Source organism: Lactuca sativa, chromosome 6 (genome assembly GCF_002870075.4).
Source record: "Lactuca sativa cultivar Salinas chromosome 6, Lsat_Salinas_v11, whole genome shotgun sequence".
NCBI lineage: Eukaryota > Viridiplantae > Streptophyta > Magnoliopsida > Asterales > Asteraceae > Lactuca > Lactuca sativa.
Window position 1 is genome coordinate 161,163,066 of NC_056628.2, and position 25,026 is coordinate 161,188,091.

The 25,026-nt window shown below is 36.5% G+C and overlaps 2 protein-coding genes across 2 annotated transcripts; both read left to right on the forward strand.

Moving 5' to 3' along the window:
- Positions 1–109: 109 nt before the first annotated feature.
- LOC111893399 (uncharacterized) lies at positions 110–1,072 on the forward strand. The gene is made up of 2 exons (XM_023889458.2): positions 110–644; positions 765–1,072. Exons 1-2 carry the CDS (start codon positions 110–112, stop codon positions 1,070–1,072), a joined length of 843 nt encoding a protein of 280 aa, XP_023745226.2.
- A 4,091-nt stretch (positions 1,073–5,163) lies between these two features.
- Positions 5,164–5,918, forward strand: LOC111903791 (21 kDa protein). Its single transcript, XM_023899550.3, has one exon. The coding sequence runs from the start codon at positions 5,240–5,242 to the stop codon at positions 5,795–5,797; it is 558 nt and encodes a 185-aa protein (XP_023755318.1). The 5' UTR covers positions 5,164–5,239; the 3' UTR covers positions 5,798–5,918.
- Positions 5,919–25,026: the final 19,108 nt, after the last annotated feature.

The window sequence follows — 25,026 nt, forward strand, 5'->3', positions numbered from 1 at the left end:
TTATTTTGTTTAAAATTTATAGTTACATTATGTCCAACATTGCAAAGCTCGAGTTTGCAGCACTTGAAGTTAGTGGAAAAACTATGTGCCATGGATGATAGATGTAAAAATGCATCTTGAGTCCATGGGAATCTCAAATGCTATATACGAATTTAATAATTGCTTGGTACAAGACAAAGCAAAAGCACAAGTTTTCCTTCGTAAGCATATTGATGAAATGTTGAGATTTGAATATCTTGATGTTACTGATCCAAGTATTCTCTGGAATCTTTTGAAAGAAAGATTTGATCATCAAAAGGAAGTTATACTTCCAAATGCTAGAGATGAATGGAGAACACTGAGGTTTCAAGACTTCAAGAAAGTGAATGAATACAACTCAGCTTTGTTCAGAATATGTTCACAACTCAAGTATTGTGGACAAGAAGTTACTGATGAAGATATGCTGGAGAAAACTTACTCCACATTTCATGCAACAAACATTACCTTGATGCAACAATATCGAATGCAAAAGTTCACAAGATATTCTGAACTAAATGCATGCCTGCTTGTTGCAGAGCAAAACAACGAGCTCTTGATGAAAAACCATGAATCTCGTCCAACAGGATCAGTAGCACTTCCTGAAGCAAATGCTACAAATACTGATGGTAATCGAAACAATACACGTGGACGAGGGCGTGGTCGTGGCCGAGGTCGAGGACGAGGTCGTGGCTATTTTAATTGAAACCAAAGCCATAATCAGAACCATAATTCTGGTCGTGGACAAGGTGATAATCGTGGTCGTGGCCAGAAAAGGAATAATTACCAAAATTCACAAAGAAACAATGTCCACACACAAGATAAGGCCAAAGTGGCAAGGCATGACACTGGGACATCACAAAAATCTGATGGTTCATGTTATAGATGTGGTAGCACGGGCCATTGGTCAAGGACCTGTCGCACACCTGCACATCTTTGTCAACTTTATCAAGAGTCCATTAAAGGAAAAGGAAAAGAAGCAAACCTCATTGATAATGTTGAATTCACTCCGCTAAATGTTGCTGATTTCTGCAATGACATGGAAGACATAAACTAAAAAGAAAATCTATTATTGTTCTAGTAAAACTGTTTTTCCTTCGTTTGTTTGATTTTTTTTTTTGTGTAATGCCTTTCCTTCAATAAATGAACTTTCTTTTTAATAATAATTATTATTATGTTTATTCACTTATTATTCCTTTCATATGTGAAGTTTAATATGAATCCAACTGGAGCGCAACACCAAGAAAAGATTGGAGATCTTTGTATAGCAGATAGTGGTAGTACACATACTATTCTGAAATCAAAGAAATATTTTTCAAAATTAGTACCAACAAAAACAATCATACATACAATATCAGGTCCTGCAGACATGATAGAGGGAACCGGGAAAGCCCATTTTATATTACCAAATGGTACAAGCTTTTGTATAGAAAATGCCTTATTTTCTCCAAAGTCTAATAGAAACTTATTAAGTTTCAATGACATATATTTCAAAGGATATGACACAAAGACTGTGACCATTGAAAATAAGAAATATATGTACATTATAGACAAAAATCGTGTGCTTGAAAAACTACCAACACTTGATTCCGGTCTGCATTATACATATATACATATGATTGAATCAAATATGGTAATCGAAAGAAAACATTGTGATCCTAGGACATTCAGTTTATGGCATGATAGGTTGGGCCACCCAGGATTAACAATGATGCGAAGGATAATTGAGAATACACATGGACATCCATTGAAGGACCAAAAGTTCCCTCAATCCAATAGCATAAAACCATGTACATCTTGTTCCCTTGGAAAGTTAATTATAAAACACTCTCCAATGAAAGTTGAAAGGGAATCGCCTAGATTTCTAGAAAGAATTCAAGGTGATATATGTGGACCGATTCACCCTCCATCTGGACCATTTAGATACTTTATGGTCTTAATAGATGCATCCAGCAAATGGCCTCATGTTTGCCTATTATCAACTCGTAATATGGCATTTGCAAAGTTTCTTGCCCAAATTATTAAATTAAGGGCACATTTCCCTGATTATACTATCAAAAGAGTGAGACTTGATAATGCTGGTGAATTTACTTCACAAGCATTTAGTGAATATTGTATGTCTGTCGGAATTGTTGTTGAGCATCCAGTTGCTCATGTACACACACAGAATGGTTTAGCTGAATCACTAATTAAACGTCTCCAGCTAATAGCTAGACCATTGATAATGAGGACTAAACTTCCTGTTTCAGTTTGGGGCCATGCAATCTTACATGCTGGATCATTGATACGCATGAGACCAAGTTCATATCATGTATATTCTCCACTACAACTTGTTTTCGGTCAAGAACCAAATATATCCCATTTGCGAATTTTTGGGTGTGCAGTATATGTCCCTATTGCACCACCTCAACGGACAAAAATGGGTCCTCAAAGAAGGTTGGGAATATATGTTGGTTATGAGTCAGTCTCTATTATAAGATATCTTCAACCATTAACAGGTGATGTTTTCACAGCACGCCTAGCAGATTGTCAATTTGATGAGGCAAATTTCCCATCATTAGGTGGAGAAAAGAAGATTATGGAAAAGGATGTGTCATGGCATGAGCCTTCTTTATCATATCTTGACCCTCGCACAAGGCAATGTGACATGGAAGTTCAAAAGATAATGCATTTCCAAGAAATGGCAAATTAATTACCTGATGCATTTACTGACACAAAAAGGGTGACTAAATCATATATACCAGCTGTCAATGTTCCAGCTCGAATTGACATTCCACAAGGACAATCTGATGATAAAGTCACTCAAGAGTCTAAAACACGCCTGAAGCGTGGAAGGCCATTTGGTTCTAAGGATAAGAACCACAAAAAAGAAGAGGAGCAGAAAATGCACTAGATCATGAGGAAAGTGTTCCTGGAGAAACACGAATTATTCAAATTCCCCCAGGAAAAAAGAATGATGCAGAAAATTATGGTCAACCAAATAGAATATGTGACCAAAATGAAACTGATAGTATAAGTGCAATATTTTCTTATTCACTTGCATGTGATATTATGAATGATGATCCTGAACCACAATCTGTCATTGAATGTCAAAGAAGAAATGATTGGGCTAAATGGAAGGAAGCTATGCAAGTTGAATTAAATTCTCTTAACAAGAGAAAGGTTTTTGGGAAAATTATCCTCACACCTGAAGTTGTGAAACCATTAGGATATAGATGGATCTTCGTACGAAAAAGAAATGAGAAAGACGAAATTGTAAGATACAAGGCCAGACTTGTTGCTCAAGGTTTCTCTCAAAGACCTGGAATTGATTATGAAGAAACTTATTCACCGGTAATGGATGCAACCACTTTCAGATATTTAATCAGTTTGGAAGTATCTAAAAATTTAGAGATGCGTCTTATGGATGTTGTTACAGCTTACCTGTATGGATCACTTGATAGTGATATCTATATGAAAATCCCTGAAGGATTTAAAATGCCTAAAGCGTTAAGTACAAACCCCAAAGAAATGTATTCTATAAAATTACAAAGATCTTTGTATGGTTTAAAGCAATCTGGGCGCATGTGGTACAATCGTTTAAGCGATTATCTGACAAGTAAAGGTTATAAAAATAACACTATTTGTCCATGTGTATTTATTAAAAAAACAACATCTGGATATGTGATCATAGCAGTCTATGTTGATGATCTGAACATCATTGGAACGAATAAAGAAATCCTTGAAGTGATTGAACTTTTAAAGAAAGAATTTGAAATGAAAGATCTTGGAAAAACCAAATATTGTCTTGGTTTACAGATTGAACATATGCCTAACGGAATACTTGTGCATCAATCAAATTACACAGAAAGGGTCTTGAAACGTTTAAATATGGACAATGCAAATCCTTTAAGCACTCCAATGGTTGTTAGATCATTAAATATTGACAAGGATCCATTTCGTCCATGCGAAGAAAATGAAGAAGTCCTTGGTTCAGAAGTGCCATATCTAAATGCAATTGGAGCTCTTATGTATCTTACTAATTGTACTAGACCTGACATTTCTTTCTCTGTAAACTTGCTAGCAAGATTTAGTTCAGCCCCAACAAAAAGACATTGGAATGGAATCAAACATATTTTTCGATACCTTCGAGGAACTAGTGATTTAGGGTTATTTTACCCTAACAATTCAAAACAAGGCTTGATTGGTTATGCAGATGCAGGTTATTTGTCCGATCCTCATAAAGCTAGATCTCAAACTGGATACGTATTCATGAATGGAGGTACTGCAATTTCCTAGCGTTCTCAAAAGCAAACACTTGTTGCCACATCCTCAAATCATGCTGAAGTGATTGCACTAAATGAAGCTAGTAGAGAATGTACATGGTTGAGATCGATGACACAACTAGTTTTAACTTCATGTGGACTTGAAAAAGACATAGGTCCAACTTTGATATATGAAGATAACTCAGCATGCGTCACTCAAATGAAAGAAGGATATATCAAGAGCGACAGGACAAAACATATACCTCCAAAGTTTTTTAAGTACACTCAAGAGCTTATAAAGAATCATCAAGTTGAAATCAAATATGTTCAATCCAGCAACAATGTAGCAGACCTTTTTACGAAGGCACTTCCTACTGCAACTTTCAGGAAACATGTACATGGCATTGGAATGCGACATGTGCATAGAATATAATGTAACAGATGTCTAAATAAGGGGGAGTCAACTATACACTGCACTCTTTTTCCCTTCGCTAAAGTTTTTTTCCCACTGGGTTTTCTTTAACAAGGTTTTTAATGAGGCAGTACTTCAAAACTAAACTCTAAATTAGAAATGGTGTCATCCAAGGGGGAGTGTTGTAAATTATTGAATGACACCAATAATTGGTGAATTGGTAAAAGATATCATGTCATACTATTTATATTACGTATGATAGGTAGTTTTGTTGTATATATATAACATGCTCTTGTAAGAATAATAGGTAACAATTTCACGAAAGATAAAATATCTAATATCTTTCTAAATCTTCTTCTCCATCAAGTTTCTTTACGTATGTTATTTTAGTTTATTTTTTAACATATCTTAGAATTTATATATATATATATATATATATATATATATATATATATATATATAACATGAGATAAGGTACCCACCATCATGACATATGCACTCTTTGCCCATATATTGCAACCCATTCCTTTCTTATCTTCATTCCCTTAGACAGAGAATCTAGAGAGATATGGGGCGAGCAATTTTAGCATGGCTCATACTACTGAGCCTTGCAATATGCCCAATAAAATCGAATACCATTTTCCTCTACAAATCATGCAACAAAACATTGTACCCTCAGCTTTGTTACGTGTACCTCTCGCCTTACTTATCACGCATCGGAACCAGTCCAAGACTCTTGGCGCAGACCGCACTTGCAGCAACCCTCAGCGCCACTCGCTCAACTTCTCGAAATCTGACCACTTATTCAAGAACCCACAAGATAACTAAGAGGGAATCGGGTGCCCTAAAAGATTGTCTTGAAGAGATAAGTGATTCAGCATATGAGCTCCATATATCCATGGTGGAAATGGGAAAGGTTCGATCTGGATCTGACTTTCTGTTTAACATGAACAGTATAGAAACTTGGGTCAGTGCTGCTTTGACAGATGATGACACATGTACGGATGGTTTTTCGGCTAAAAGTATGAACGGAGAGTTAAAGAACGTGGTTCGTAAACAGGTTCTGAATATTGCGCATTTGGCTAGCATCGCACTCTCTTTTGTTAATAATTATGCAAAGGGTTAAACATCGGTTGAAAATATTTATAGTCGAGTTTATATACGTGCTCTTTTTTGAGGAAATTATTAGTCAATGGATCTTGTCAATAATTTATCCAAGATGTATTATATGTTTGTGCCTTTTTTTACATTGGTTTTGTTTGCTTGATAGAAACTTTTAGCTACAAATGGAACTATGGTTTTCAAGACGAAATGGAGATATAAACACTCGATGTTATGACAAATTTATGATGTAATTCACATTGTCTTTGTTGTGAAAATATATTTCACGTAAAGTACAATAATTATAGTAATTAATATGTTGACTAAATGGGCTAATAAAATGTATAGAACAAGAGAATTGTACTTCGCAAAATATATAAGGGACAAAGCCATAAAGAAAATTTGACATATTTACATAATAGATTATATCATTTTAAAATTTGAATTTTTTTCCCGTGAGTTAAATAGTATCATTTTAAATTTTGAATCAAAGTAAAAACGATTAAACAGGTTTCAGCATGTTAAGAATCAAACAGAATGTTTTTACATATTTATAAGTTTTAAAAATAATTTGTTTAAAAACTTTATATAATTATAGTATGGATTTTTAATTATATAATATTGATGTCTATTTAGAGTGATTGTGACACATTGGTTGTCGTTTTGGGGCAATAATGTTGTGGGGCATGGCTTTCCCAACTTCACATTCATAAAATAAATGTGCATTCTACTGTTTGGTGAAGAATATAAAATATTAATTTGAAATTGTTAAATATCATTACCTTGTTATACTTGTTTCATAAGAAAATTTATGTGTAATTGATCATGAAAACAATTAATAACGTCAAAAAAAAGTTTGTAATAATCATGCTACAAGTATACGTATTATCCAATCTGCCAATCAAATTTTGTATGTAATAGTAGATGACGAACTAAATGCTAAAGCCGTTAATATGATGCTTTCTTGACTTAATGGACTTAATATGAACAATACTTAATGAATTTAGATATATATGATCGTTTCTTTTATATGTAAGGTATAAAACATGTTTTAATAGGTTAAGGGGTTGTTTGTTTAACCTCTTAATGGTTCCATTAAAAGGTTTAGTCATTCAAAGTGTTTGTTTCACCTCTTGACTAGCTTTGAATCTGTCAGTTCCACCTCTAAATGTGTTCATTTGAATACAAGTTTGAATGAAAAACAAGATTCAAAGTGTTTGTTACCAATATGTGCAATGTATTTTATTTTATTATCAATAGTAGCAACATACACTGAAAATAGCATTCTACTTACATCTCTATTGCCTTATTGATGTTACATCTCACTTATATTATGATTGGATTGATAGATTTATTAAAGTATATAATGTCCTAATAAAATAAAGAAATGAAATTACTAATCAAGGTCATACAATAAGTCCCTTCATCCAATTATTCATTTATCTTTTTTTACTCCAAGTATGCTTTCAGCTTTATCTATAATTAATGGATAGCAACATGACTCCAAGTACGCTTTCAGTATAATTAATGGATAGCAGCATGATGTTTATCACAAATAGTCAGAAAACAAATCCTAATTCCTTACATACTTTTTTTAGAAATGAGTTAATTGACAAGCATATCAAAATACCCACGGATGACTATCTTTAATGATCCTTTTATGCGTTTCCTTTAACAATAAAAATCATATCATGATAAGATTTGTTTAAATTTTATACTTTCTAAGATAATGTAAAATAAAATATGTTATATTTACAAAGTAGTTTAACAATAAATTTAAAAGAATAGTACAAAATTGGTCCTTACAGAACATTGTGTTTTTGAGGTGTGGTGTGCAAACAAAATGAGCATTTAAAAAAGTACAACTAATTAGTTAGATTTAACAAGCGATAAACCAAAACCACAAGCGATAAACCAAAACCATCACAAAATAATAGGGGTGACAGTTCATGATACGACATGACAAAAATACACGACATAAAATAAAATTGAGACTAAATTGAAATTCAAATTTGTATCCATGTCGTGATTGTGTCAAGTATAAAAAAAACACAACATCATAGTGTGTCGTGTTGTGTTTGTGTTGAATATTCAACACGCAACTGACACGATTTTAACATATGATTGTTGTTTTTTTCATTTTGTCATATTTTGTGAGATTAATTTTGAACTACATAAATTAACTAAATGTTTGTTTTATTTTATAGTTTTCATGTTTGTCGTTTTTATCATGTTTTAATTGGGTCGTTTTCATATTAGTAAAACAAATACGACATCCTATCGTGTCAAAACACAACACAACTCTCCGATTTATCACCCCTAAAAAAAATAATTACGAAAATTACAAAGCTATTCCTTTTGGGACGTAAAACCAAAAAAAAAAAAATGAGGGCCAGTATTGAAATTTACTCATTTTTGCAAAAACTAACAAGAAAACTATACCTGTCACTGCATTTGTCGACTTCTTCCCCCGTTTTCAATGACACCCCCTAGACCAAAATCGGAAAAAATAAAATAATAATAATAAAAATAAAAAAAAAAGGTTAGTTCAGATATACATACAAAATCACTTCTCTGATAATGATCTTTTTTTATCATTAGACATTTTAGAATAGAGTAAACAATGAGAATTAAACAAAAAGTATTCGGCCTTATACGAATAGTACATATTCTAAATACTTTACCATTGAGCCACTGATTGAGGACAAATTCCATTCCAATTTGGTGAACTTTTCTTGGCCACTCTTGAGATCCCTGTTTGCGTTCTCCAAGTCAACTACGGTCTAAATAGATAAAAGATCAAAGATAAAAAAAATTCATAGGATCAATAAAAACAAGGGTTTATTCCAAAAAAGTAATTTCGTATCGTGTTTCTAAAACTACATTTTTTTTTCTCAAAATAAACCCACAAAACAGGAAGATTAAAAAAAATAAAAAAGACAAAGTATACGGTCTTTATGAAATAAACTATAAAAATAAAATAAGAAAATAAAATAGATATTACCTAAAGCAATAGACTACTCGAATTCAGTAGGTACCACATCCGTGTCCTGAAATTTCTTCATTGAAGACTTGAAGTGTACGTTTTGTGAGATCTAACTAATCAACAAAAAAAATTCGACCCAAGTAGAATTATAACAGAAGATAATGTTGATGTGGAGCTATAATATCTTCGATCAAAATCCTTGTATGTTTGATCATTAAAAGAAAAAAGCTCTAGGAATCATGTAATAAGTTCAACTAAAGTGATATAACTGGAATGTCATGGTCATCAATATTAAGATATAACTTCTATCTACTCCTATTTAACACGCATGTATTTTTACTTTGTCAAATATTGTTTCCATGTATCTCTCTGTAGTTAGTTGTAACTCTATTGTATATACATCCTAGATGTATTTCCTGTGTAATCAATTCAATCAAATACAAATGTAATTCCCACGTATCTCTTCTTCTTCTTCTTCTTCTTTTATTCTTTATATGGTATCAAAGTCTGGTTCTGTACACACCACACCCACAAACTCACCACCTGACTCTCCAGAACAAATGGGGACCAACATTGATTCATCCTCTTCCTCACTCACCACCAACACAATTCTGAAGGACATCACCATTGTTAATTTCCTAGCAACCCTAAAATTGACATCCACCAACTATCTTGGGTGGAAAACACAGATCAAAGCAATATTGCATGGTCTAGATCTATATTGATTCATTAATGGCTCACATCTAGCACCAACTCCAACAATCGACATTGATGGCACAACCACTCTGCACGTCGACTACCAAAAATGGTCCAGGCAAGATCGTCTTCTCTTTGGAGCCCTAGTCGGAACCATATCACCAAAAATTGTTCCACTGGTGACAAATGCTTTGTCTTCTCGAGAAACATGGCAAATCCTTGTCAATACATATGCATCTCCATCGCAAGGGCATATCAAACAATAACAATACCGCCTAAAGCAACTAACCAAAACCGCAATTGTTCAACATTTAAAAAGTCCTTAAGCAATTGTTCAATGGTGCCACCAGAAACGACATTCCTTAAGCAATTGTTCAACATTTAAAAAGTCCTTTCCATATGCTTCTACTCCTCCTTATCACAATATGAAGGTCCAACATGCCCAAGCTCATGTCATGAGTCATGTTACTGCATCTACACCAATCAAAGAAAACTAGCTCGTCAACAATGGAGCAAGTTTTCATGCAACCAATGATCTAAATAACCTCACAACTCATGCACCATACGATGGAACCGAAGAATTGGTCATTGGTGACTATAACACCCAGATCCCGAGGTACTTCATATTTTTAATTTTTGGCATTTTAGGGTTTGCCACGACATGGTGGAGGAACCATGACGTGTCAAATCAAGATAAGATTGTGGGTTCATTTAAGCCACCACGACGTGGCAATATATGGCCACGGGGTGGCAGCTGGTAATTAACAAACCCTATTTTTTGGGTTTTGCTCCATATTTAAAGAAATAAGGAGGCTAGGGTTTCCTTACCCTCATCCTCCATCAGCCTCCTTAAGACCTAAGAAACCCTAATCCTCGTTCTCCTTTATTTAAGCCATTTTTGGTGTCCTTGGAAGCCATTGAAGAAAGAAAGAAGAAAAAGTACCTAAGATTCAGCAAGAAAGTCCTCACCATTTGTTGTAGCACTCTTCTGGACCTTTGTAAGTGTCCAAGACTCGATTTTTATCATGATAGGTTGCTAGATCTTGAATTTTGTTCTTAAATCTTCATGTTATTGTTGATTGGATTGGTGATATTTCGTAAAATTTGCAAGTTTATGAATCTTCAAGCCATTGAGGGTATTTAGTGCTTTGGATCTGGATTAGTAATGAGTTTTGGTGTCATGCATGGATTTTTTTTGCCATAATACCTCTTTTTGACCTAATGGGAGTTCAAGACATGCATTGGACATGCATGTTTGGAAAGAATGGATTTTTATGTTATTTGTGATGCTAGAAACCTTTCTGGAAGTGTTGGGCTAGAGATCTTCAAGATTAAGTGCTTATTTGTTTAAATCAAGTTGTGGTTTCCCTCTTTTGGACCTAGGAGTGAGATCTCTATCTCTTGGAGAGTCTAAAGGGATAAATTTGGAAACCTAATCCACTTGGACCATAGAATGGACCAGATCTAAGCTCTAGAAACCTTACAATTGAAGAAAACAGCTTAACCCATTAAGTTGTTAGGAGCCCAGTGCCTATGGTGTGGCCTTAGGTCGCCATGGCGTGGCGACTGGGCTAAGGCTCTTCTGTTTTCTTGATTAGCGGAAACGGCATGGTGACCAGCTAAAGGTTGACTTTTGACTATTGACTTTGACCAAGTTTGACTTAAGGGAATTTTGGGTAATTTGTATAATAGTATGAGTTTGGATCCTTGTTAGTTGAATAGGTGATCTGTAGAGGCAGCATTTGGAGTAGTGATATATTTAGCTATTTTATAGTCTATAAGGTGTGTTTTCCTCACTGTACTTATAGTTCGAAGACACTAGTCCCGACCCACTAGGCTATGTATCCTAGTATAGGATGTTGCTATTTTGTAGTGATCTGTTAGATATGCATGATTATATGTTTGTTGGTATGTGTTTTATCTGTTACATATGTTGACATAGTACGGTTAGGTTGAGGCAATATTCCTATGTATGGAAGCCAACAAACCTGCGAGCAAGCCAGACATAAGTTGTGGGCCGGAAAGGCAAGCCAGACTTATGATGTAGGCTCGGGAGCAATCCAGACATAAGTTGTGGGCCACGTAGACGAACCAGAATCATGTTGTGGGCACAAGGGTAATCTAATCTGATGAATGTGGACCCAGTATACATGTTGTTATATGTTGTGTGGTGGTATTTAGTAGAACTCACTAATCTTTGGCTTACAATTTGATATTTATGGTTTCAGGTACTTCAGAGGACAAGTAAAAGGCAAAGGCTTCATCGTGTACATCATCGAGGATTTTATGTGTTTTGATGATTTTGGGATACTCTGATTCATGATAATGATTTTTGGGAACTTGTTTTGTAAACTTATGGATTTTGGGATGGTTTTTAAAAATGAAAACTTTGCCTTGATTTTTAGGATGTTACAAGTTGGTATTAGAGCCCTAGTTTGAGATAATTGGATGAACATTTATGTAAATCTAGACTTAAACTAAGGATCTGCAAAAGTTTCCAAATTATTTTCAAAACTGTTTTCAAAAAATAACCAAGGAGGTATGAGATGTGTCCGATCAGCCGGTGCAAGAAAGTATTCTCCAAGATATCCACACTGTTATTTGCTTATGATGGTTATGATAGAATTTCATGCTACTTGTAGGCTAGGGATCTTTAGTAATTACATGATATAATTTCCTAAATTATAATGCATGGTATCCTATGAGATTTTCTTGTATGCTAGATGGAATTGACATCAATATTGTAGTTTCTTAGTGTATGCACCATAATGGTACATAACTAAGATTTTATAGCCCGAGAATGTTTCGTTTAGCCTTATTTCATGTTCCTTGTTTGGTTATGGGCTTAGGGTAGAATTAAGTATTCAATTGTCTATGGAATCTAACGTTGTGTATGATTAGCATGCACGAGTAACTGTAGGGTTGGTGGAAGTTCCATGAGTGAGTGTAGTTTATAGCAGACCAACGTGAGGAAGGATTAGCCACTCTTTGGAAATGTATAGGATGTATGTGTACCCTAGATGTGTGGTCTGACGATCAGGTGGTCTGTGACGATCCCTTTGATATGAATACGAGTAGGTGTAGGAGGTAGTTGTTGGATTAGTGTCTAAGCTCGTAACTATATTTGGTAAGTACTTGACCCGATTGTACATGGTCCTTTTAGGTTGCCTTCACCATAGCAACTTGACAGGGTGACTCATGGAGAGAGAGAAGATATTATGGTTTATTAATATATTATAATAATAATATATTAAAAGAGAGATCATATTATTTAATTAATATTAGTCATAAATTAATTAGGAATTAATTTGGTGACTAAAAGAGATTAATTGAATAAAGGGGACTTAAACTGTCAAATGTTTGATAATTGAATTTTGGGCTTGGAAACCTAATGGATTAAAGGAATGAATGAAATTATGATGAGAGCCCATCATATTTTCGTCCATGGCCTGTATTCCAGAAGGTTCCATGGGTTGCTTAGAGTTTAAGCTGTCCATTAGGGTTTTGACTGAAACCCTAGCTTCCTACAGGATAAATAGGACCCTATGCATGCAATTTTAGGTACTTGCTTTCTAAGAACCCTAGAGCCAACTCTGTGTGCCTCCTCCCTCTCTCAAATACTACCCTCTTGCTTGTTGGTGTTTGTAAGCCATTAGAGAAGTTACACTTGTGACTCTAAGCTCAAGGAAGAAGAAAGATCAAGAGTTCTTGAAGAAGTAATCACCTAGACCTCATTAATTACATTAGTTTTGTAATATGTATGCTAGATATAGGGTTATAAATCTTGGATGAATTGCATGTACAATAGAGAAACCTAGATCCAAGTATTAGGGTTTGCATGTGCACATAGGAAAGTTCTTTTGTGTAAAACTCATCAGTGGTATCAGAGTTATGTTTGATTTCTATTGTATTGATGCCTTGTTTATTCTTTCAAGATTTAAATTCAAGTTTTGTGTTATCTTCCTGACGAACTCGGCGAGTCCCAATGTGGGCTCGACAAGTAGAATGAACTCGACGAGTCCATAAGGGGACTCAGCGAGTCGGAGCATCAAACAGAGGGATTTTCGGGATTTCTTGCTGTTTTGCTTAAGGATACTTACCTAAATCGTTTTAGTTTAATAAAATCCGAATTTTATTACTTTTTTGTCAATATCCTTAACAAAACAAAAGATAATTACCAATTATTTGAATGATAAATTCCTTATTTAATAATATTTGATTATTTGAATTTATTTGGTGAATTATCTTGTAAATAATCTTGATTAGGTCAAATTAGATAATCATTAAATTAATTGTTTAATTTAAAATTATTTTCTATTTGATCCTTTGTGTTTTGAAATGTTCAAAACTTGTCCTCAAGTTTTGAAATTTAAATTTTGTGATTAAAATGTTTAGTTTGAACTATTTAAATTTCAAACCCTAGAATTTTACAAGTTTAAAATTCAATATTATACTTTATAATATTATAAGATTAATATGTATATATGTATAACCTAAAATGCTAGTCTTACCATTAGTAGACCTCATTCACGAAGCCAATCTCTAAGGGGGTATAAGGTTATGGCCTATAAAATGGCCATTTAATGGGTGTCCACTCTCACCCACCGCTTCCTTGATTGGTGGAGGGTCGTTAGCCGAATGGGTAGGATAGGGCAACCCTTTCTCATTAATAAGTATAATGAATTATAAAAGTAACTAAATGTTTTTACAAAAAAAAAATCCAATCTTAGTTACTTTAGGAAAAGTGAATTGATGCAATTCCATGAAATTACACTTTGTATCCTTGCTAAGACGTTAGTGGAGCGTGTGTGGTTAACCGGCACACTAATTGGGTCTAAGCAAAGGTAGCAAAGGGTGACTCAATGTTTGTCATAGTTCGATGGAGCGTGTGTGGTTAACCAGAACATCGAATAGGTGACTGTAACAATGAGGGCACCATGTACATTTGCATGGTTATTCACACCCGCTTTGTGATCCTCGGCATCCTAGTCACAAACTTGAGGGGCATATCAAGATTTAAATATGCCATTGAAAAGTTCAATGAATCTCCAAAAGATCTAGGAGTTTTCAATACATTTAAAACTTAATCTTCTTTTCGTTTTTCATGGTGGAGAATTAGTGAATCGCCATTCACTTACCTTCAAATTATTTGCATGTTAGATTACGAAATCCCTCTTCTAATATGTAAATAATGTTGTTGGATCCTAGCCCTAATTTCTCATTTGGGTTTTAATTAGGGATTCATTTCTAATCAAACTTTGTTCTTTTCTTTTTCAGATGTCGAACATGAACAACAACAATGTTTCTGGCTCGATTTCCTCCGGCTCATTCTCACTCATGAACTTGTGTGGGAGGGTGATATTCGATGGAAACAATTTCAACGGTTGGATCTGTAACATAAGAATGGTCACCCGTTACGAGGACAAAGAGTATGTCCTTGATAAGGAGTTGAAGGAGATCAACATGAACATTGTTACTCCCGAAGAGATCGTTGCCTTTGAGGCCCACAAGAATGATACCACGAAAGTCCATTGCATCATGCTAGAGACAATGACTTCCGAACTCCAAAAGTCCTATGAGGACATGTATCCCTATGAGATGCATCAAGACTTGCTGGACTGGTACCACCAAAGTGCAAGGCAAGAGAGGTATGAGATCATCACTTCGATGATCACTACCCGAATGGGTAGTGGAGAGTCCCTTACCGCTCATCTACAAAAGATGCAGAGATATGTTGATCGTCTTCTAAAGTTGAATGTTAACTTTGATGAATAGCTGGCGATTGACATCATCCTTCACTCCCTGCTACAACCAGTTCCGAATGACCTACCATATGAATAAGGAAGAGGTCACCTTGAGTAAGCTACAAGGCTTGCGTAGGATTGCTGAGAGCAATCTCAAGGATAAGTCTGTTGCATCAACTCCCGCTCCAACCGTTGCCCATGTTTTGGCTATTGGGCGAGGGAAGGGTAAGAAGAGGAAGGCACCCTCAAAGAACCACCACAAGGGTAAATCCCAAGATGGTACCTCTTCTAGTGGAACCAAAATTGGTTCTGCTAAACCCGACTCTAACCCAAAGGAGGTAGAGTGCCACTACTGTCACAAAATAAGGCATTGGAAGAGAAGCTGCCCAGAATATTTGCAGGCCATCAAGGATGGAAAGGTCAAGCCATCCTACGCAGGTATTTACACAATTAAATCTAATAATTCATCACATTCCATTTCTTAGGTACTTGATACAGGATGTGGTTTTCACATTTGTTCTGATTTGCAGGGCCCAAGAAGAGATAGGGATGTGGAGCATAGGAAGATAAATTTGATCATGGGGAACAAAAGATCATCGCCTGTCACCAAGATCGAAATTTACTCTTTAATGCTCAGTAGTGGATTAGGATTAGATTTAGACAATTGTTGTTATTCGCCAGATATGGCAAGAAACATCATTTCATTTCATGGTTTATATAGACAAGGTTTTAGATATTCATTTGATAATGAAAAGGGTTCTATTAATGCTTATCTTAATGGTGTATTTTATTTTGAAGCATTGTCTTGTAATGGAATATATGAAACTGTGATGGTTTTAGATAACTTAGGAAATGATGTGTTGTGTATTGATTCATCCAATGGTTTGGATAAAGCATGCTTGTGGCTGTTGGATTAGTGTCTAAGTCCATAACTATTTTGGTATGTACTTGACCCGATGGTGCATGGTCCTTTAGGGTTGCCTTCACCAAAGCAACTTGATAGGATGAATTATGGAGAGAAAGGATTAATTATGATTTATTAATATATTATGAGAATAATATATTAAAGGAGAAATCATATTGGTTAATTAATATTAGTCAAGAATTAATTGATAGTTAATTTTGTGGCTAAAAGAGATTAATTAAACTTAAAGGACTGGAACTGTAATTATAAGATAATTACATTTGGACTATGGATCACCTTGGAATAATAGGTTGGACGAATTCCATGGGGAAACCCATTAGAAATCGTCCAAGGGTTATACTAAAAGGGTCCATGGGCTGCTTAGGGCTTAAGCAGTCAGATTAGGGTTTTTTAGTTGAAAACCCCAATAGCCTACATATACATATAGCACCCTTAAGCCCCAAAAACGTGGCTAAGAGTTCCTCTAGGGTTTCTAGGCATTTTTGGTCAGCTCCTCTCTCCTTGCTCTTCATCCTCTTGCTCTTGGTGTTTGTGAGCCATTAGAGGAGTGACAATTGTGACTCTAAGCTTTCTAAAGTCATTACAAGGTGGATTTGAGATTTTTATTGCCATATAACAATCAAAGGTAATTCTCTAAACCCTAATCTCAGTTTATAATATGTTAGATCTAAGATTGTAAGTCTTGGATACATTGCATGTACAATAGAGAAACCTAGATCCAAGCATTAGGGTTTGCATGAGCACATAGGATGTTCTTATGGCTAAAACACATCAGTGGCATTGTCGTCTTGGACATGTCGACAAGAAACGCATAGACCAACTCCAAAAGGATGGAGTGTTGGATTCATTCGACCTTAGGGACAATGACGTGTGCGAGTCTTGTTTACTTGGAAAGATGACCAAGTCACCCTTGGCACTTGTGAAAGGGGTAAGGGTCTATTGGATCTCATACACACTGATGTGTGTGGGCCCTTTAGATCAACCACAAGGGATGCGAGCAGCTTCTATGTGACTCTTATTGTTTCAGGTATCATCAGTCATCATGGGAAGGAAAAGGTGTGACTATACACATTCATCAACAATAATGAAGACTTTATGCTTTAATGTTTCTCCGATTTTTTATAAATGTATTTGGAATAAACATTTTCCTTCATAATGGATTTATAATTAGGAGGTTTTACGTAAATAAAAATGAAAATTTTTGGTTGTCAAATTGGGTTGTTACATGATTGATGAGCAAATATGGGAGTTCATCTCGTCGAAGATAACATGTGGTATTTCGGAGCAGACTCCAATGATCTTCGGTTCGGTTAAAGAGGGGATCATAGAGATTTTGGACGAGTGTCTGGACGTGTACCGCACTAGGATTATGGAGTTGTTGGATGAGCGACTCGGGGCCCTTCGAGCCGAGATCACGGCAGGACAATTGGGAGCACAGACTCCCTTATTTCGAGAGAGGGCTTTGTCGGTTCTGCAGTATGTGGCGGACGAGAGAATGAAGAAGGCAAGGTATCATGATATGTTGAAGGACGACACTATTGATCTTGTGAGCTTGTCAGGGTGCAATACCCTAAATAATATGACTGCTAGATCCTAAGAGCGGGATATCGATTGGGAGCACCTTGGGATGAGGAAGGCAGAACAGATTCAGACAGCAGTGGGACAGGCGAAGAGGCCCATGACTCATGATTCGTGTTTAGGAGGCCAATAGGGTCGGGGCTATTGTTCTAAGTGTGGGAGGCTATCGGGAAACAGGGAGCGGATGTTTCAGTTGCGGACAGATGGGTCATTTCAGTAGGGATTGCCCTCGAGGATCAGTTCTGATATGTTTTCACTGCAACCAAGTGGGCCACAAGAAGGTCGATTGACTGGAGTTGATGAGGGGAGCAGTGAGGGTACCTGCTCTATCCACTCTGATGATTTCTAATGGTTGCAAGGGCAGCGTGGAGGTTCTTATGGTGAAGATTCGAGCATTGCAGTTGCAGGACAAGGAGATCCAAGTTCCACTAGTTGACACTACAGGTGTGAGTTGTACTCCTTCCGTCATAGTCGTATTAAATGTGTTTATGATTGTATGTTTTTGTATGAGATGCTATGTTCCATATATCTAAGTCTCCATCTAGAAATTAGAGTTTTCTTCATGATGATATTGAGAATCTTCATATGTCATTTTGTATGCTGGGAGTCGTGTTTAGAAGAAGATTATGTATACCGCTTAAGAGACCAGCAGTCGATCCGACATTTGGTGGTATTAGCAAGAATTCAAGGAATCCACAAGGTGGGCATGTTGGGTTTGAATGTAGGACGTGTAGGGGTTTTCATGGTTTCGAGGTAGTATAGAATTAGTTTGGTCATGTGATTAAGAACGGTAGTTGTCAAGTTCATACTTTCGAAGTTAGGTCAGTTATAGGTACGCATGGGAATCGTTCTAGTGCAAGTAGGATGTTGAACGGGTTGGGTACCTATTTCAATAGTTGAGAATTTGTTCTTTATCAACCGATAAAGTCGTCGAGGACTTGTAGTGGATTTAGTGGAAGGTGCTTGGTGATGTTGAGTTCATTGAGATGTTGGGGTATATTCATCTAGTTATGGGATGTGTATGTGTGTGTTTTCTAGGATTGGAGGGTTAGGGAATGCTAGTTCTTGAGAGCTCAGGTCGTCGACAGATTCGAATAGTAAGGTTATGGGATGGTTTGGAAATCCATCAATGTTATGGTTGGGGGAGTGCAGTTGAATCCAAGTGGGGGAGAAACGTTGGGATTATGGGGAATAAATCTAGGTGCGAAACAAGGAATAACTTTTTTTACCATGGGCAAGTGGATGGATAGTTCTAATTATGGTGACCAAGATTTGCACAGGAAGGAGAGTTCAAGTTATCTTTTCCGAATATGTGAAACATCAGTCATGGCGTATAAAGGAGATGTGAGCAGCTACAGGTGGAGGAATTTGTGTTAGAGCCTCTCTACATGTTCTTGTCTGATGAAAGCTTTAGGGTTCGAAGCATAACTTGAACACCTGGTTAGGATACATTCGATATGGGTTTAACCCATTTTTTATCATGGATGGTGTGGTAGATGGTCATTAAGACCATGGGTTGGGTCCATGGCAGTATGTGAGTGTTGCAAGACTACGGGATAGACATAGCATACACAAGGATGATAGGCTGTCAGGAAAGTGTTATAGTATGCTTCGGGATTGTATCATTCACCAGAATGAAGAATGTCATTGTAGAAGTAGTCAGTTGGGCTGAGGAAAGATTAGCACATGCCTGGGTCGAGGTAGACAATATTGATGGAGGGCCACTCCTTGAGTAGTATGAGGATCGTTGGATCTGAGGCGATGTGAGGCCTGCTTGATTGAATAGTTTGGGTGAGATCCAGTGGAATTGGCTTGAGTAAGGTATTGGGTCTCGTTTAGAGTGAGATAACTTTAAGGTCATTGGTTGGCATCCATGTGGTGGTTAGGTAGGAGTAACCCTTATTAGTTAGACTCTTAGTATGAGTCTTGTGGAGGGACCAAGTGTGAGACTGTCAGTCTCTATGGTGGATTGGGAATTTTATATTTCAGTTCAGTGGAAGGTCATAGTGGAGTCGGAAGATTTCGGATAGAATGCAATTGTAAATCTTTGGATTTCAGGATGGGAGTTATGTTTTCGGTTGACATAAGGGGGACGAGACTCATGTTGAGAGTCACCTTTGTTTATATGAAAGATCTTTTCAACAGTAAGATACGGTTAGGATTCTGTCTGTCACACCCCCAAACCAAGGATGGCGGAAACGTTCGAGGGTGGAGGACTTCATGTAGAGTATCACAACAATGAGTATAATAGTGCTCAAAGTAAATACAACCATCATAAATATAACTAAAAAAGTTACACCAATGTATATGTTTACATGATTCGAATCAATTACATTATGAAACAAAATGAACTATTTGACGATTTATCGTCCCATCCTCAAAACGTTGTTGGTTTCCTGTTTTCACTGAATTCCTGAGAATACAAGTAGTTTTGAAAAGTGTCAACACAAAGGTTGGTGAGTTCATAAGAGATTTTATTGGAGAAATAGACCGGTTTCCTTGTAAAAATGATATGATATGTATTCAGAAAATCCGATATTTTCTTTATAAAGTTTATGTAATGTAGTCTCATAACCGACGACCAAAATGTATAAGTAACCTTTCTTATTAAAGGAAAATAAAATGTGCTTAAATTGACATAAACGCACTTGAATTAAATGATGTTCCCGCAAATTCTTATGTTTGTTAATACTTAATGTATATGTAGTCCTAAGTCTCAGGACCGAGAAAATAACAAGTATCGTCTATACTTAAAGTTATAAATGTGGTTTCAAAATGATGTGTAGTCATAAATACCAAAAACCGAATGTAGACAGTAATATCGGTACTTATTGAGATAAAAGTGATTTTAAAATCGACATAAAACCCATTAAAGTTTTATAAAAATCCCGTAAACTTTATGTATTGTTATATCCTTATGTGAGCCGCTATAATCATACTTAAGACTAATGAACCTGCCACGACGTTTCTCAGGCGTCGAATAACTGAAATGACAATTATCACCCGTAGACCTGCAGGTCCAACTGTAGCTAGCAGCAAGGTGTGGGGTGTCAAACCCAATATAGATCTATATATAACTATCACGTTCTCCCTCCAGGAGACTCTGATTATAACGTACAGGATTTTATATTCCGCACTCGGACGTACGGAAAGAGAATGTCTCACAATCTAGGTTAACAAGTTTACAAGTTGTATGCGGGAGTGTAAAACCTTTCTGTATGAATGTACCCTTTTCGTACGTGTGTGTTATGTGATGTATTTAAAACTATACCTATTATAGTTTTATCCAAAACGTTTGTAATATATAAGAACTCTTTTATGAAAAAGTGTTAGGATTATAAAATCCATAAACTATGCTTATTATAGTTTATATATATATATATATATATATATATATATATATATATATATATATATATATATATATATATATATACGTGTTCTAAATGAATGAATAATCTTATCATGAATGACTTATTTTCAGTTTATGATGATAAAATTTACAACATATCACATTCAATACTTAGAACTTGAAATTATCCACTTTGCTCAACATTATACAAAGTGTTGTAAAAATTACAAGCTGTTAACAAATTTTCAGCCTTTCTACACTGTTTTTGAAAATTCATAGAAAAATCATACGAAGTCGAAAACTGAATCCGTAAATTCTGGGAGTTCCCAAAATGTGTCTAGTTTACTCATAATTTTTATCATGATTTTTAATGACCTGTAACTTAGGTGAAAAAGTCCATAATCACAGACTGGTCCGGATTGGTGTTTGAAATGATAGGCAGTTTTGTAAAAATCACCATAAATTGTAGAAAAATCGTATGGAGATGTGCAAGTAGTCATTTTAAAGCTAAGAAGTGGAACTACATGCACCTAAAACAGTTTTGAAAACTAAAATGTTTAAGGTGTCCAAAACAGTCCGTGAATGGAGTCTAACTTTTTTGATGAAAGCTGTTAGAAAATTTTAGTTATGTTCTTGGTGTTTTAACTTGTATTCCCCCCCTAAAAACTTATGAAAACATGAAAATGTAGGGGTATGAACTCACCTTGTGTGATTTCAGTAGATAAGTGTTGAAGAAGAGAAGTGTTCAACCCAAGAACACTTGAAGATTCGCTTGAAGATTCGAGGCTCTAACACAAATTTAATGGAGTTTGTGTAAGATACTCATGATTTGAGTGGAAATAATCGAGATAATCTTAAAGGAAATGGATTATGCTTACCAAAGGTGGAGGAAACTCTCAAGATCAGCCCTTGAATCTCGGATTTCTAGAGAGAGAAAGTGAGAGAGAAAGGAGTTTGATCTTCTTGTGAAATAAGAACAAATGAGAGAAAATGAGGAGAGAGGATGGATATCCAGCTCTCAAAACATGGAGATGGCTTGTGGGGAAGGTAAAAAGTACAAGGAAGTGACAAGGTATGGTGGGGAGGAGTGTGAGTTAATCATGGAGTGGGTATGGGGTTGCTTGTGTCATAAAATAAGGTAAAGTCAACACTCTTCTTTTTGTACCTTACCAACTCCTTTTTAATAAGATTTTATCCTTAAAATGTGATTAAATCATTAATTTAGGGGCCTTATAATTAAAAATAAAGTTTTGGGTGAAAATCCTATGTTAAAATAATTAAAAATGGGTTTAAAATGCAAAAATACGCAAAAACGGGCGAAAAATGTAATTTCCAGCGAGTTTCTTCGGACCTAGGCCGAAGCTCGGTCCCTAGGCCGAAGTCTGGTCAGGCGGAGCTTGGTTCGGACGCGGGTGGCTGGTCTCGGAAGCGAAGGCGCGCCAGAAGGAAGAAGCGAAGCGAGGCTGGTCCGAGGCTCGGTCCGAAGAGAAGCAGGTCCGACGCGAAGGCAAGGGTTCGGTCCGAAGGCTGGCTAGAACCGAAGGTACTGTTGTGAACAGTAATGAACAGTACTTTCGGTTCGGATTTTTCCTTCTTGCATGGTTCGATTCGGACCTCCTTCAATGCCGGGTTCGGTTCGGATGAACAGTGGTTTCGGTTCAGCTCATGAACAGTACTTTCGGTTCAGACCCTCATGAATAGTGCTTCCGGTTCGGTTCATGAATAGTACTTTCGGTTCGGAGGGTTCGTTTCTTAAGTCCGTTTTTCGCGTAGACTTCCATTCTCGGGCTATTTTTCGCCAATTTCGAGGGTCGGGATGCCCCGAGTGATTATAGAAAGTCGGGGAGAGATTTCGAGAGAGATTTGAGAGAGATTCCTCGTTCTCAGAGAGATTTGGGAGAGATTTGACGTACTTGGAGAGATTTCACATACAAAGAGATACGTGAGAGAGATTTCACATACGGAGAGAGATTTGGGAGAGATTTCACATACTTAGGGAGATTTGGGAGAGATTTGACATACTTGGAGAGATTTCACATAGAGAGAGAGAGATTTGGGAGAGATTTCACATACTTAGGGAGATTTGGGAGAGATATGACATACTTGGAGAGATTTCACATACAGAGAGAGATTTGGGAGAGATTTCACATACGGAGAGAGATTTGGGAGAGATTTCACATACTTAGGGAGATTTGGGAGAGATTTGACATACTTGGAGAGATTTCACATACGGAGAGAGATTTGGGAGAGATTTCACATACTTAGGGAGATTTGGGAGAGATTTGACATTCTTGGAGAGATTTGGGAGAGGTTTCACATACTTAGAGATATGTGGGAGAGGTTTCACATACTTAGAAATATGTGGGAGAGATTTCACATACTTAGAGATATGTGGGAGAGGTTTCACATACTTAGAGATATGTGGGAGAGGTTTCACATACTTAGAGATATGTGGGAGAGATTTCACATACTTAGAGATATGTGGGAGAGGTTTCACATACTTAGAGATATGCGGGAGAGGTTTCACATACTTAGAGATATGTGGGAGAGATTTCACATACTTAGAGATATGTGGGAGAGGTTTCACATACTTAGAGATATGTGGGAGAGGTTTCACATACTTAGAGATATGTGGGAGAGATTTCACATACTTAGAGATATGTTGGAGAGATTTCCCATACTTAGAGATATGTGGGAGAGGTTTCACATACTTAGAGATATGTGGGAGAGATTTCACATACTTAGAGATATGTGGGAGAGGTTTCACATACTTAGAGATATGCGGGAGAGGTTTCACATACTTAGAGATATGTGGGAGAGATTTCACTGGTGACCTTTTTGAGTGTCCGGCTACGCACTGCAAGGTCCTTAAACCCCGTTAAGCCTTGATTAGGGATCTTGCATACTCCCGGTGAGTATGTAACATTGTTTTATCGGTTTGGCTCTCCACGTACCACCGTTTTAGGTTAAGGAGATCTAGGTGAACACACTTTTCGATTTATGGTCTCTCATTAGAATAGAGAGTTGTTTAGAAATTACATAAAGTAACTCTAGTACTCACGGCAAATTGAGTTGACCGGTTTGACTTGTTGACTTTAGTTGACTTTGACTTGACTGAAAATTGACGATTGTCACATCATCCCCCCGTTAGAGGGAATTTCGTCCCGAAATTCGAATTTAGGCAAGGAGTTTGTAAATGACTAAGGTCGGCTCTACATTATTTTGATTCTGACTAAGAGATGAGTTATTATACACGAAATCTTAGCTCGTACACATTATGATATAACCAATACTGGGCGGATAGTAAAATGTGTGATTCTACTTCAGTTTCACATCCCAACGAGGAAAAGAAACTAAGTCAGAATTCTCACATGCTATTATCTACCAGGTATTCGTTATATATAACTGGGGAATGTATAAGTGAGGAAATCATAACAAATAACTTAGTAATTCTCCTTACTACGAGAGATAAGCAAGTCACTTACAACGACAACGATGAACTGATCCTAGTAAGAATGGCACATCCTATGAATACTGCGAACGGGTTGGTCCTATCCGAGGGGTATCACTACAGACTTGCAGCGTCCGCATCGAATTTGGAGAGTTGTCCTCGGACATCCTTATCCAATACTCGCGACTGGTGATATTCAGATCTCAGGTCTGATTCCTAAAGGGTACCTCGTTCCTTGTGGTTGGTCGGCCTATTCGTTTATGTGAGGCAGATAGTAAAGGTTTCTACTGGAGATATGGTCAGGGTCTCTGAGGTTAATGGAACTATGAGCAATTTGTCTTTCTATTTGAAGAATAAGAACAGAGCCTTCCAGGGTGAAAAGCTTGGTTCTTCAATTTTATTGTTGAATAGTTCGACAGGTTTGACCTAAGAGTTCTTGTAGCTCGGTAGGAAGCATGTGGGTTTGGTTTACACGATTAGGCCTTCTTAGATGGTAGGACATTTACTCGCCCTCCTGGGCTA

Bases quoted from the DNA above. Each gene is read 5' to 3' on its own strand.
- LOC111893399 (XM_023889458.2), top strand. From the start codon at position 110: ATGCATCTTGAGTCCATGGGAATCTCAAATGCTATATACGAATTTAAT. The intron at 645-764 runs GTAATCGAAACA...GTCGTGGACAAG, and splicing joins AAATGCTACAAATACTGATG to GTGATAATCGTGGTCGTGGC.
- LOC111903791 (XM_023899550.3), top strand. From the start codon at position 5,240: ATGGGGCGAGCAATTTTAGCATGGCTCATACTACTGAGCCTTGCAATA.